This window comes from Gopherus flavomarginatus, chromosome 19, assembly GCF_025201925.1.
Source record: "Gopherus flavomarginatus isolate rGopFla2 chromosome 19, rGopFla2.mat.asm, whole genome shotgun sequence".
NCBI lineage: Eukaryota > Metazoa > Chordata > Testudines > Testudinidae > Gopherus > Gopherus flavomarginatus.
The window spans coordinates 3,572,473-3,585,491 of NC_066635.1; the positions used below are offsets into that span (position 1 = coordinate 3,572,473).

At 54.9% G+C, this 13,019-nt stretch overlaps 1 protein-coding gene across 1 annotated transcript in view; it reads left to right on the plus strand.

Moving 5' to 3' along the window:
- BAZ1B (bromodomain adjacent to zinc finger domain 1B) overlaps positions 1-2,305 on the plus strand; it is an 82,168-nt gene extending 79,863 nt beyond the window's left edge. Inside the window, exon 19 of the mRNA XM_050928896.1 lies at positions 40-2,305. Within this exon, the coding sequence (XP_050784853.1) occupies positions 40-406 (367 nt within the window). The 3' untranslated portion in view covers positions 407-2,305. The remainder of the gene's footprint in view (positions 1-39) is intronic.
- The last annotated feature ends 10,714 nt before the right edge of the window (positions 2,306-13,019 follow it).

The following is a 13,019-nucleotide window of genomic DNA, read 5'->3' on the forward strand; positions in this document are numbered from 1 at the left end:
CGCTAATTCTTCTCCTGTCTTTGACTCCTTCCTCGGCAGGGAGCCAGTGACCACAGAGGAAGCTGAAGATTACTTTGAGGTCATCAGCAACCCGATGGACTTCCAGACTATGCAGAGCAAGTGCTCATGTGGCAGCTATCGCTCTGTGCTAGAGTTTCTCTCTGACATCAAACAAGTGTTCTCCAACGCTGAGCACTACAATCAGAATGGGAGCCATGTACTGTCCTGCCTGGAGAAGACAGAACAGTGTTTGATTGACATGCTGCACAAACACTTGCCTGGCCATACGTACTCACGCAGAAAACGCAAGAAGCCCTCTGCCAGGCACCAGGGACTAGAGGAGCAGGAAGGAGACAGTGAGTCAGAGGCCACTGAACATTCCAGGGGGCGAAAGAGAAAGAAATGAGGGGCAGGGAGACTGTGGGGAGACAGAGTTGGAGCAGGCCTTCTGGTGCTGCTAGGCGGCAGGCTTGGCTGTCTGAAGGGATTTAGGAAGCAGCAGACACTTCTTTATTAATCCAGCCTTTCCCATGACCAGTTCTAGTTTGTAATTTCTCTGTATCTTCCTGAAGTATTTGGCATCCATCAAGTGAGCAGAGGTGACTTACTGCTTCCAGCAAAATACATAAAGCTCTTATGGGATTGTCCTGCTAGAAGAAGAAGGTGGGAGGGCAAGCGGAAGAACTGGCCTAAGCCTCATTGGACACGGGAGTGTGAAGTCTCCTCCAATTTGGAGCGCTATCTGCTTTCTCGGAACAGAGCTGCTTCCTTCCCCTTTAGCTGAGCAGCCAACACTGGAGCGCTGTGGGACCTCCTGCCATCTGCTGCCTGTGATGTGAAACCAGCCCTCATCTAGCATGGGGAGGGATCATGTTGCTTCACAGAAGGACGGAGTGTGATCAGGCCAATGGCCGTTAGTTTTGTATGTGTATATTTATATGGTGTTAATTTTGAGCCCCCAATGAAGGGACGCGTTGAGTGAGCAAAGCACTTACATTTATGGAGATATGGCTTTCACCAGCATCATAATACAAATGGCTTTGAGGTGCTCTTGCTTCTCTCCTCTCTTTCTTCTGGGGAGCAGTCTTCTGAGGCCATGCTCTGAGGAGCTTGTCCTTTCTTCTGACTGCAGCGCTCCAGTTGGACATGATGGTTGGTTCTCCTGCTCACCTTTAACAGCACATAATCATGAAGCCCTTGGAGTGGATGAACCAAGTGTCAGAGGCATATCAGAGACGTGGCATTCCCACACATCCTGTAGAAAACCCTGGGAGGGGAAGCAGCAGAAACTTGTTCTGTGTAACTTTTTAAATTAATTTTCTAGTTTGTCACTTGTTTCTAGCAGTGAGCTTGTATAAAGAACACCTTGTAAGATACCTTTGTCTTGCTTTGGCACATGTACAGTACAGTTTATATGAAAATGTGTTTGCTTTATATTTTTCCTTCTAAAACTCTTGTTTTCCTCTCAGTAGCTGGAGTTGAGCGGGGGGATTTGTTTGGGGAGGGAAGGGAGGGGTCTCACTGACCCTTTCCTAGATTTGCTCTCTACTTTTATAGTAATACCTCCACTGACTCAGCCTCCCTTCCCCCCCAACCCACCTGCCACGCCCTGTAATGTGCAGAAGGGTGGACTCTGACTTAAACAGCGGTTGACTAGTGGGAAAGATCGGTTGTGCTGGGGAGAGAGACATGGCTCTGTCATGCGTCCCGAACAGCTTGTGCCACTTGAGTTATTGATTTTTGTTTAAGCAAAACTTTTTTTTTTTTTTTTTTGCCTCTCCCTCCTTATGACAGATTTTGGTCTAACAATCAGGATTTGAACATCTTATTATGTCTTTAAATTGGAACAAAATAGCTGTGTGGCTATTCTATGCTGATCATTAAATTTAAAACAACCTGGTGCAGCTCCTATGATTTGAGAATAAAAAGGTTAATGAAGATGGCAGCCCAGTGTTTATGTACTTGTTTTTGTTTTTTCAACCAAGCACTTGGTTCACTCCTGGACTGTCAGTCAGTGTTGTGAGCCTATAGCAGAATTCTAGCCTCCTTCTCTCCTCCCCCAGCCCCACCAGCTTGTCCCACAGAACTAGCACTGTCACTTGTGTTTGACACCCCCCCCCTTGAAGGCGTTGTTTTGTCTTGTTAATACTGACCATTTTGTGCAGCTCCTACACAGTGAAACCTTTGGAACTGTGCATTATTTAAAAAAAAAAATTGTCATGGGGGGAGGGGGGTTCTGCTAAGGGCTGTACTTGTAATAAATTGGAAATTTAAAAATAAACATTATGTACTTGTATTTGTAAAACTGCTTGTAGAGAGTCCTTTCCCGCTGCCTGTCCAAGCAGAGCTGAGTAGTGCTCGCTGTAGGGCTCTCCCCCCTTCACAGCCCTCTTCTGAATGGCTGGCATCTTGAGGAGAAATGGGGCTACTTTCACAAAGCAACTGCCAGTATTCCATGAATGAACTGGGGAAGAGGGAGAAACTGGGTAAGTGGAACTAATATCTTGGAAGAAATATACCTCATGTGCAACTGTTCAAGGTCTGTACAAGAGTCTGATACTGTCGCTTTCAGAACTTACAATAGTGCAGTCTTGTTGCTGGGGGTGTGTAACAGCCCAGAAGTTGAGACTGAGAAGGCTCCCACCAAAGCTATTTTTCAGGCATCTAGAACTCTGAAGAAAACTGCCTTTTAGGCCAGAGAGGAAGAGACTAGATTCATTGAGTGCAGGGCCACAAGGGACCAGTGTGATCATCTAGTCTGACCTTTAGAGCACAAGCCATGGAACGTTCCAAAATAAGTCCTGGAGCAGAACTTCTAGGGAAAAACCCATCTTGATTTTAAAAACTGCCAGTGATGAAGACTCAACCATGATCCAGATAGGTTGTTCCAGTGGTTAATTACCTTGACTGTTAATTTACACCTTATTTCCAGTCTGAATTTGTCTAGCTTCTGCTTCCAGCCATTGGATTTGTAACTGGGTCTTGGGCAAGTCAGTCTGGTCCTCAATCCCCGTCAGTGAAATGGGGATGATAGCATTTTCCCACCTCTGACTAGATGACAGAACAAGGAGCAATGGTCTCAAGTTGCAGTGGGGGAGGTCTAGGTTGGAGATTAGGAAACACTATTTCACTAGGAGGGTGGTGAAGCACTGGAATGGGTTCCCTAGGGAAGTGGTGGAATCTCCTTCCTTAAAGGTTTTTAAGGCCAGGCTTGACAAAGCCCTGGCTGGGATGATTTAGTTGGGGATTGGTCCTGCTTTGAGCAGGGGGGTTGGGCTAGAACCTCCTGAGGTCCCTCCCAACCCTGATATTCTATGATACATGGAAAGAATGAGTTTCTCAGATACACTCCTGTCTGTTCAAGTGCAATAGGCTGCAACTCTCTTTGCGTCCCCACCCCCAAAGTGAACTTTCTGGGGAGTTTGCAGTATCATTTGGCTGGTACTTTGAACAAAACGTCCTCGCTAGTTTCATTGACTGCTTGTCTGGTTCTCATGATCCCAACAGCTTCATTTTCGGTGTTATTGAGGACATGTCCCTTTGGCATGTCTGAAGAAATGTGACATCCAGATAATGAAGTTAGCCACTGAGAACATGTATTCTGTGAGCAGGACATTTCACACTGAGGAGTCATGCTGCAGACCTACATGGAAGCCATGCAGACTGAGACATGATGGGTTACGATGCTTATCTCTGTGACTAATTGTCTATTTGAATAAACAGAAGAAACTAAAATCTTGGGCCAGGTCTACACTGGAAATTTTTGCTGGTGTTTATACTATCAGTTCAGAGTGTGATTATTTTTGTTGGGGGTCCGGGGAGGCAGCATTTCTACACTGGCAAAAGTCCTCATGTAGAGACAGACGAGGATAAAAGTGTTTTTGCCAGCACAGCTTATTTTACTTGGGAACAGGTATAAGCTATTCCCCTATAAACTTTTTTTTATGGATAGTATAAGCTGCATCTGTGCTTGGAAGATACACCGGCACCGCTACGTTTTGCTTGGAAAGATTTGCAAAGCTTGGGTTTTTCCTGATGCTGTCTTGTATTTAAAGGCAAAACCCTAAATAAATGCAAACCTCGTTTTCATAGCAACTGTGCCTTGGAACTTGCAATGACATGCATTGAGACTGAACAGGACACATTTACAAGGAGTCTGAGTTGCACGGCTGTGAAGGAACTGAATTTCCTGGCTTGCTGTAGTTTAAAATCTCGAAGTGAGTGGGGCTCTGGCTTGTACCATATGGTGGAACCTGCCAGTCTGTTCCAGTAGATCTTGGGGTGGAATGGGGAGGCGTGAATGCTTTCTCCAGCAGAGATGCTGGACTCATCTGAGGCTCCTCTAGAACCTAATTTTTAGCTCCTGGAAAGAACAGTAGAACCTGCGTGCATGAAAATGTGACTCAAACTGGTCTCTCTCCAGCCTTTAGCAGAGACCTCATTGTGTCCTCTGCAGTGTCTACACACAAACCACCTATACCTCAAAAGAACAGTTTGTTTTGTGATGTATATGCCTCTGAGTATGGAACCCACTTGCTAGTTGCAGTGCGGGGTGTGGGGCTGGGCTCTGGCATGAAGATGAGGGGTTTGGGGTGCAGGAGGAGGTTCTGGGCTAGGGTTTGGGGCGTGGGGGGGTACGGGGTCCTGGCAGTGCTTAAGCACAGGGGCAGCCAGAGCGACTCATGTGCTGCCCTTGCACCTGCATGCGCTGCCCCTACAGCTCCCATTGGTCACAGTTCCCAGCCAATGGGAGCTGCAGAACCAGCACTTGGGTGGGGGCAATACACATAGGCTTCCTGGCCACCCATCCACCTAGGGGCCGCAAGGACCTGGAGGCCACATGGAGCCAGGGCAGGCAGGGAGCCTGTCTTAGCTGTGGGCCCCCCTGCTGCGCTGCCCACCGGACTTTTAACAGCCCAGACAGCAGTGCTGACCGGAGCCGCTAGGGTCCCTTTTTTTGACTGGACATTCCAGGCAAAAACTGGATGCCTTGGCAACCTGGCTGAGCCCACATGTCTACATTGCAATTTCATAGCCCTGGAGCTGAAGTCAGCTGCTCCAGCCCAGCCACAGGTGTTTCATCGGAGTGTAGACACACCCTCAGGCTTCTGTAATGAGCTGGAAATCAAAAGGATTCTGCCAAAAACTGGAGACATGGATGCATTGCTAATACGAAGTACTAAAGAACCTGATTTCCTGCTTTGATAGTGTTACTGGCCTGGTGGATAAAGACAGAAGCAGTACATGTCATAGCTTGATTTTGACACAGCCCCATCTGACTCTCAAAGCAAATATGGAAAGGTGGGTGGGCGGGTGGGCAACTGGCTGAAAGACCGTACTCCAGGACTGGTTCTCAATGACTCACTGCCAAGCTGGGGTGGGTGGAGTTCAATGTTTTCATTAATGCCTTGAACTCAGGAAGTAATTGCCCTGCTATGCTCAGTGCTGGATCCTGTGTCCAGTTCCGGTGCTGCACTTCAGGAAAGATGTGGACAAAGTGGAGAGAGTCCAGAGGAGAGCAACAAAAATGATCAACGCTTTAGAAAACTTGCCCTACGACAACTAGGCAGGTTAAGTCTTGGACAAAGACTGAAGGGGATTTGATTGCAGTCTTCAAATATCTTAAGGGCTGTTATAGCGGACCATGATCAGTTGTTCTCCATATCCACTGGAGGTAGGACAAGAAGTAATGGGCTTAATCTGCAGCAAGGGAAACCTGGGAACTGCCCACATTCCTCTTGTGGGAACAGAAGGTGGGGCTCCCCAGGCCAGAAATAGTACAACTGTGGGCATGGATTTCTGCATGCAAGGTGCTACCTCTGGGGCAGGGATTTCAGCCACTGGGTCTTTTGCCGAAGTCAAGCTTGGTTTCTCTTTTCCCTCTCCAATGAATTGAGTGTCAGACGTTTGGAATGAATTGACTGATCAATGGGGGAGGAAGGTGTGAGCAAGAGGGACAGACAGTTTGGATAGTTTGAAAGCTTTCTGAAAGGTCTAATTCACAGCAGCTGCTCTCTCCCCCCCCCCCCCCCCCCCCCGCACACACGCTTCTGCTTCTGGTAAATAGTTTATGCCACCGCTTCTGAAAAATGTTACCCCTTCCTCATCTCTCCTTGCCCCCACGGTCTAAATTCTCCAGTGCTACTGTCCCTGGGGAAATGCCTGCTTGGCTCCTGGGTTAGCAGAAAGGCCATGCACAAAAGCGAGCTAGGGCCTGTAGTGTTTGCCTGTTTCTCGGGGGATGCCGAGACAAGGGCAAGTAATGCCCCATTGGTGAGCGCCATGCTGCCCGCTGAGCTGCGGAGGAGAGGCCCCGAATCGTGAGGAGCAAAGGCGGTTGGATGGCGTATACAAGCTGGAGTGCATTTCTGGCACTGGACCAGTGTCTGTAATCACTAGTGCGTGGGAGGGGAACGAGGCCCCTCGGGCAATGTGACAATGGAAGCCAACGTGCACAGTCAGTGTCTGTACCAGAGCGGGAGCTGCCAATTGGTCTTAGTGCATGCTCCGAAAGGGCCCACAGGGAGAGTCAAGCATAGGTACTGGAACTAGGGGTGCTGGGGGTAAAGCAGCATCCCCTGGCTTCACGTGATTTCTATCATATACAGGATTTATAGTTTGGGGCAATGGCTCAGTCCCCCTGCTCTACAAACGTTTTCAGCACCCCTTCAAGGGGGCCCAAGGGGTGAGAATAAAGGAATGGGGTAGGAGGGCTGGCTGTAGGGAGTGGTCCTAGGGGTGGGGCGCTATAGGGAAGGTACAGGACGGCTGCCTGTGGGGGGCACTATAGGGAGCGATGCGGGAGGGCTGGCTGTGGGGTATGGGTCCCGGGGGGAGGGGGCGCTATAGGGAATGGTGTGGGAGGGCTGACTGTGGCATGTGGTCCTAGTGGGGGGCACTATAGGGAATGATGCGGGAGGGCTGGCTGTGGGGGGCACTGTAGGGAACAGTGGAGGAGAGCTGGCTGTGGGGTGCGGTCCCAGCGGGGGGACGCTATAGGGAACGGTGCGGGAGGGCTGGCTGTGGGGCGTGGTCCCAGTGGGGGAACGCTATAGGGAATGGTGTGGGAGGGCTGGCTGGGGGTGCGCTATAGGGAATGGTGCGGGAGGGCTGGCTGTGGGGGTGCTATAGGGAATAGTGGGGGAACGCTATAGGGAATGGTGCGGGAGGGCTGGCTGGGGGGGGGCGCTATAGGGAATGGTACGAGAGGGCTGGCTGGGGGGGCGCTATAGGGAATGGTGCGGGAGGGCTGGCTGGGGGGGGGGCGCTATAGGGAACAGTGCGGGAGGGCTGGCTGTGGGGCTCGGTCCCAGTGGGGGAACGCTATAGGGAATGGTGCAGGAGGGCTGGCTGGGGGGGCGCTATAGGGAATGGTGCGGGAGGGCTGGCTGGGGGGCGCTGCAGGGAACATGATGCAGCAGTTACCAGAGCTGGACCCTGCCGCTGTAGGTGCCGGAGCTGGGGAGGGAGGAGTATGTGCTTTCGCACTCCCTGGCTTGAAGTGCTTTCCGTCACACACGGTTTCCAGTGTGGGTCAGTGGCTCTCAGCAACCCCCAACCCCCCCCCCCCCCCACACACACACACACACACACACATTGCTCCAGCGTCCGGCTGCTGAGGCCCCCCAGGGCCGTAGCTGCAGTTGAAGTGGGTCAGTCCCTGTGCTGCCCGAGCCTGGGCCCCAGGAGCGCTGTCAAGGGCGGCTGCTCTGAGCTCAGGTCCCCTCTCCCGAGTGCACTGGGGTGACCTCCAGCCAGGCACCGGCCGCTCGCCTTGGTGGAGGAGCCAGCGCCCCTGCTGCGGGGGGTTGAGCAGCGGGGGCACGTGGTTGATAAGGGGGGCTGCTCCCAGCTGGCCCGAGGTGTTAGAATGCGAAGCGGCCTCGGCTGGAGCTGGGAGCGCCGCGCTCTCTGCCCCTCGTGCCCCGGCCCACGGGACCCACTTATCTCGGGATACTTGAGGTGAGGAGTTACTTCGTTAGCGCAGCTGCTCGTCAAGGGCAGGCTGCCCCTTCCCGCCAGCCGAGGGGTTTGCCTGGCGGGGACCCAGCTGCTCCTGCCCAGGGAGCTTCTCTGAGCCCCGAGGGGCCCCCAGCTCAGGCTATAACTGGCCTGGGCTGGGCGGTGAGTAGGACCCTCCTCGTGTTCCTGACCCATGGGCTCTCCAAGGCGCGGGCTGGGCTCTGGGACACACTGTGGGGCCTGCCTGCAGTTGGGGTGCCAGCTCTGGGGAACCCCTTGTTTGCAGTGCAGGCAGACTCCGAAAGGGGCTGTGGGGGTCAGATGCTGCTTCCTCTCTCCACCCAGCCTCCCCTAGTCTCCACCCCAGCCTCCATGGGACAGCAGGTCCACCACCTCTGCTGCTGTGGGTGAAATCTACCTTGCCTCCCTCTGCATGGAGCCCGAACCGGCAGCCCAGGCCATGCAGCTCTCAGCCCAGTTCCCCCTTCACCCTCAGGCCTGCCAGTCACTCCTGCCACTTGGCCGTGTCTCAGGGCAGGGCCTGCCCCCTGGGCTGCTCCTTCCCTGGGGAGAGGGCTGGCACTGCAGCATCTTCCTCAGCTGGGGTGGGAGGCCCTGCCATGGGCAGCTGGGGGAGGGAGGATGGCCCTGTCCTGGGGATCTGTGGGGGGGAGGTGCCTGTGCCATGGAAGGGTTTGGCTGTCGGCAGAGACAAGGTTTTACTTTCCCAGCCTGTCTGCATTGGTCAGGGAGGTCTGAGGAGAACAATGGTGCTGAAGGACAAGGATTTTGCAGGGGAGGGGTCAGAAAAGCCCCCCTGTTCTCCATCCTCAAGCTGCTGTGGGCCCATTCCTTGTAAAGAGGCAGGCCTCCCCTTCTCGGTGCAGAGCCGGGGCAGTGAGGCAGGCCGGAGTGGAGGCCCCCTAGCTCCTGTCCACACCTGCTTGCCCCGTCCCGTGGTACGGGGAGCCGCAGTGAGATCGTGGGCCCTGGGGAGTGGCACTGGGGAGCTGTCTCCCAGGATATGGCATGGTCTCAGAAAGCTTCCTGTCCAGCTGCAGATTCGAGAGACCCCAGCCGCAGTGTGGATGCGGGAGCACCCATGGGTGATGGGCAGGCCCCCTCTGGGTGAGAGTGAGCTCTCTGAAGGGTTTCCCTCTGCTCATGAATCTTGCCTCCCTTATGCCCTTGTCAGGGGAGTCATGCTCAGCCCCAGGGATCTGAGGGGAAGGGGACCTGGGGCGTATCTCCATGCGCCTGGTGCTCTGGCTGTGGCTGGTCCTGAACGTACCCACACCTCCTCTTCGCGGGCACTCTGCAGAGGGCAGGCCTCGGCAATCCAGCTCCGTGTGTTCCAGGAATGACTGGTGGGGTAGGGTCGAGTCTCTCTCTGGATCACAGCTGGAGCCATGCGGGTGGGGGCTCTGGAAGAGGGTGACATTAACAAGCTCCAAAATCGGACCATCTGAACTATGGGAAATTCTGCCATTGGGGAGTTGGGTCGTTCCGAACCAGACTGAAACGCTGAGGTTTCCTGCAGCCATGGAGGGGCCCAGCCACTGACCCACTGAATTCTCTCCACTCTGCAGCAGCAGGCGTAACGAGGCTTAAGCCTGCTGCAGATTGTCCCTCTTCTGCCCAGCTGGCGCCAGTCACACCAGGGCCGGCCTTTGGCTCTCACCACGCGCGGGCAAGGAACAGGGAGCTGCGGGCTGCAGCGTGGGTGGGAAGAGGCAGGGCATCCACCAGTTCTAGGGGCATGGGGCTCTGCCTCCCCAATGGCAGTGCCCGCTGGTCCAGGCACCGGCAGGGGCTGTTCGCGATCCCCAGCAGCCTGAGGCGTACAAGTCACTGGCATCACCTGGTGGTGCCTATATTCCCAGCCGGCTCACCAGCGGCGCCTCACTATCCCCTTGGCATTCCCAGGCTCGGGCTGGCACAGGCTGCCCGCATGGGACTGGTGGGAGCAGTGGTGAAGCCTGCCCAGTTCAGCACACCCAGCTCCAGACAGGATGTCGCGGGAGAGGCTTTTCTAGCCCGTCTGCTCAGCAATAAGAGCTGCAATCCCAGCCTCTCCCAGCAGGGGACGCTATGGGTCGTGGTGTGGGTGACACAGCCTGGGCTCATTCCCCGAGTAAGGGTCAGGAACAAGCAGCTCCCCCCTCACCCCAGCAGCCCCAAGGCAGCGCCCCCTGCTGGGCCCGTCCCTGCTCATGTGGCAGCAAGAGGAACCGGAGTCCAGGAGAATGACATGAATCACGGCCCCCTGCCCTGCCAAAGCTGCCTCCTCCATCCCCTGCCAGCCTCCTTTCCCCTCCCCTACTTCCTGTGCCCCATCACCCCTCTTCTATTGCCCTCCCCCCACCCCATCTCCTTCTGCAGCCTGTCCCCCCCAACAACCCACACCCCATCTCCTCCTGCAGTCTGTCCCCCCATCAACCCCCACCAGCATCCCACATCCCATCTCCTCCTGTGGCCTGTCCCCCCCAACAACCCCCACCCACATCCTACACCCCATCTCCTCCTACAGCCTGTCCCCCCCAACAACCCCCACCCACATCCTACACCCCATCTCCTCCTGCACCCTGTCCCCCCATCATCTCCCACCCGCGTCCCACACCCCATCTCCTCCTGCAGCCTGTTCCCCCCATCATTCCCCACCCATGTCCCACACCCCATCTCCTCCTGCAGCCTGTTCCCCCCATCATTCCCCACCCGTGTCCCACACCCCATCTCCTCCTGCAGCCTGTTCCCCCCATCATCCCCCACCCGTGTCCCACATCCCATCTCCTCCTGCAGCCTGTCCCCCCCAACAACCCACACCCCATCTCCTCCTGCAGTCTGTCCCCCCATCAACCCCCACCAGCATCCCACATCCCATCTCCTCCTGTGGCCTGTCCCCCCCAACAACCCCCACCCACATCCTACACCCCATCTCCTCCTACAGCCTGTCCCCCCCAACAACCCCCACCCACATCCTACACCCCATCTCCTCCTGCACCCTGTCCCCCCATCATCTCCCACCCGCGTCCCACACCCCATCTCCTCCTGCAGCCTGTCCCCCCCCCACCAACCCCCACCAGCGTCCCACACCCCATCTCCTCCTGCGGCCTGTCCCCCCCCAACAACCCCCACCCGTGTCCCACACCCCATCTCCTCCTGCAGCCTGTCCCCCCCATCATCCCCCACCTGTGTCCCACACCCCATCTCCTCCTGCAGTCTGTCCCCCCATCAACCCCCACCAGCATCCCACACCCCATCTCCTCCTGCAGTCTGTCCCCCCATCAACCTCCACCAGCATCCCACACCCCATCTCCTCCTACAGCCTGTCCCTCCCATCAACCCCTACCAGCGTCCCACACCCCATCTCCTCCTGCGGCCTGTCCCCCCCCAACAACCCCCACCCGTGTCCCACACCCCATCTCCTCCTGCAGCCTGTCCCCCCCATCATCCCCCACCTGTGTCCCACACCCCATCTCCTCCTGCAGTCTGTCCCCCCAACAACCCCCACCAGCGTCCCACACCCCATCTCCTCCTGTGGCCTGTCCCCCCCATCATCCCCCACCCACATCCTACACCCCATCTCCTCCTACAGCCTGTCCCTCCCATCAACCCCTACCAGCGTCCCACACCCCATCTCCTCCTGCAGCCTGTCCCCCCCAACAACCCCCACCAGCATCCCACACCCCATCTCCTCCTGCGGCCTGTCTCCCCCCAACAACCCCCACCAGCGTCCCACACCCCATCTCCTCCTGTGGCCTGTTCCCCCCATCATCCCCCACCCGCGTCCCACACCCTATCTCCTCCTGCAGCCTGTTTCCCCCACCCGTGTCCCACACCCCATCTCCTCCTGCAGCCTGTCCCCCCCCATCATCCCCCATCCATGTCCCACACCCCATCTCCTCCCGCGGCCTGTCCCCCCATCAACCCCCACCCGTGTCCCACACCCCATCTCCTCCTGCAGCCTGTCCCCCCCATCATCCCCCACCCATGTCCCACACCCCATCTCCTCCTGCACCCTGTCCCCCCCATCATCTCCCACCTGTGTCCTACACCCCATCTCCTCCTGCGGCCTGTCCCCCCCATCATCTCCCACTCGCGTTCCACACCCCATCTCCTCCCGCGACCTGTCCCCCTGTGACGTTATTGATATAATCTGGAACCATATAGAACATGGTTGCAACCAAGGTCCTGTAGTGGCACCAAATCTTATGTAAAGGGGGTCATATAAGGTGTCTGAGACAAGGTTTTGGGTTGCTGGTTATGATTATGCTGTCTGTATGCATGTGTCATTTTGTAGTTGAAGTTATGAGTATTGGCTCTATACTGTCTGTATTTCAAATTTGTGCTGAGTTTCTGGGAAACATCCCAGACAAGTGGGTGTTAGCTCTGCCTAGCCTGCTTGATGGCCCATTGAGGACCATCAGCTACACAATTGACCCATTGAGAGAAGGCAGATACGCCTTGTAACTCAGCAAAGTATGCAGGGACTTGCCCATGTGACGCCAGACTCCATTTTGCTGTAATTTTCCACAGTAAGGTCAAAGAGGTGTTCTTACACCTGGGAAAAAGTATAAAAGGCTGATGCCTCGTCTCCATCTGGTCTTCAATCCTGCTTCTTACCTTGGAGGGACTTTGCTACAAACTGAATGAAGCTCTGCACAAAGGATTGTTGACCCATCCCAGCGGGGGATGTTCTCCAGAGACTTGATTTGAACCTGCAGTTTATTCCATCACTGTTACAAGCCTGAACTAAGAACGTTGCCATCACTGTATGTAATTGATTCCATTTAACCAATTCTAGCTCTCATCTCTTTTTCCTTTTATGTATAAACCTTTAGATTTTAGATTCTAGAGGATTGGCAACAGCGTGATTTGTGGGTAAGATCTGATTTATATATTGATCTGGGTCTGGGGCTTGATTCTTTGGGATTGAGAGAACCTTTTTCCTTTATTGGGGTGTTGGTTTTCATAACCATTCATCCCCAGGACGAGTGGGACTGGTGGTGATACTGGGAAACTGGAGTGTCTAAGGGAATTGCTTGTGTGACTTGTGG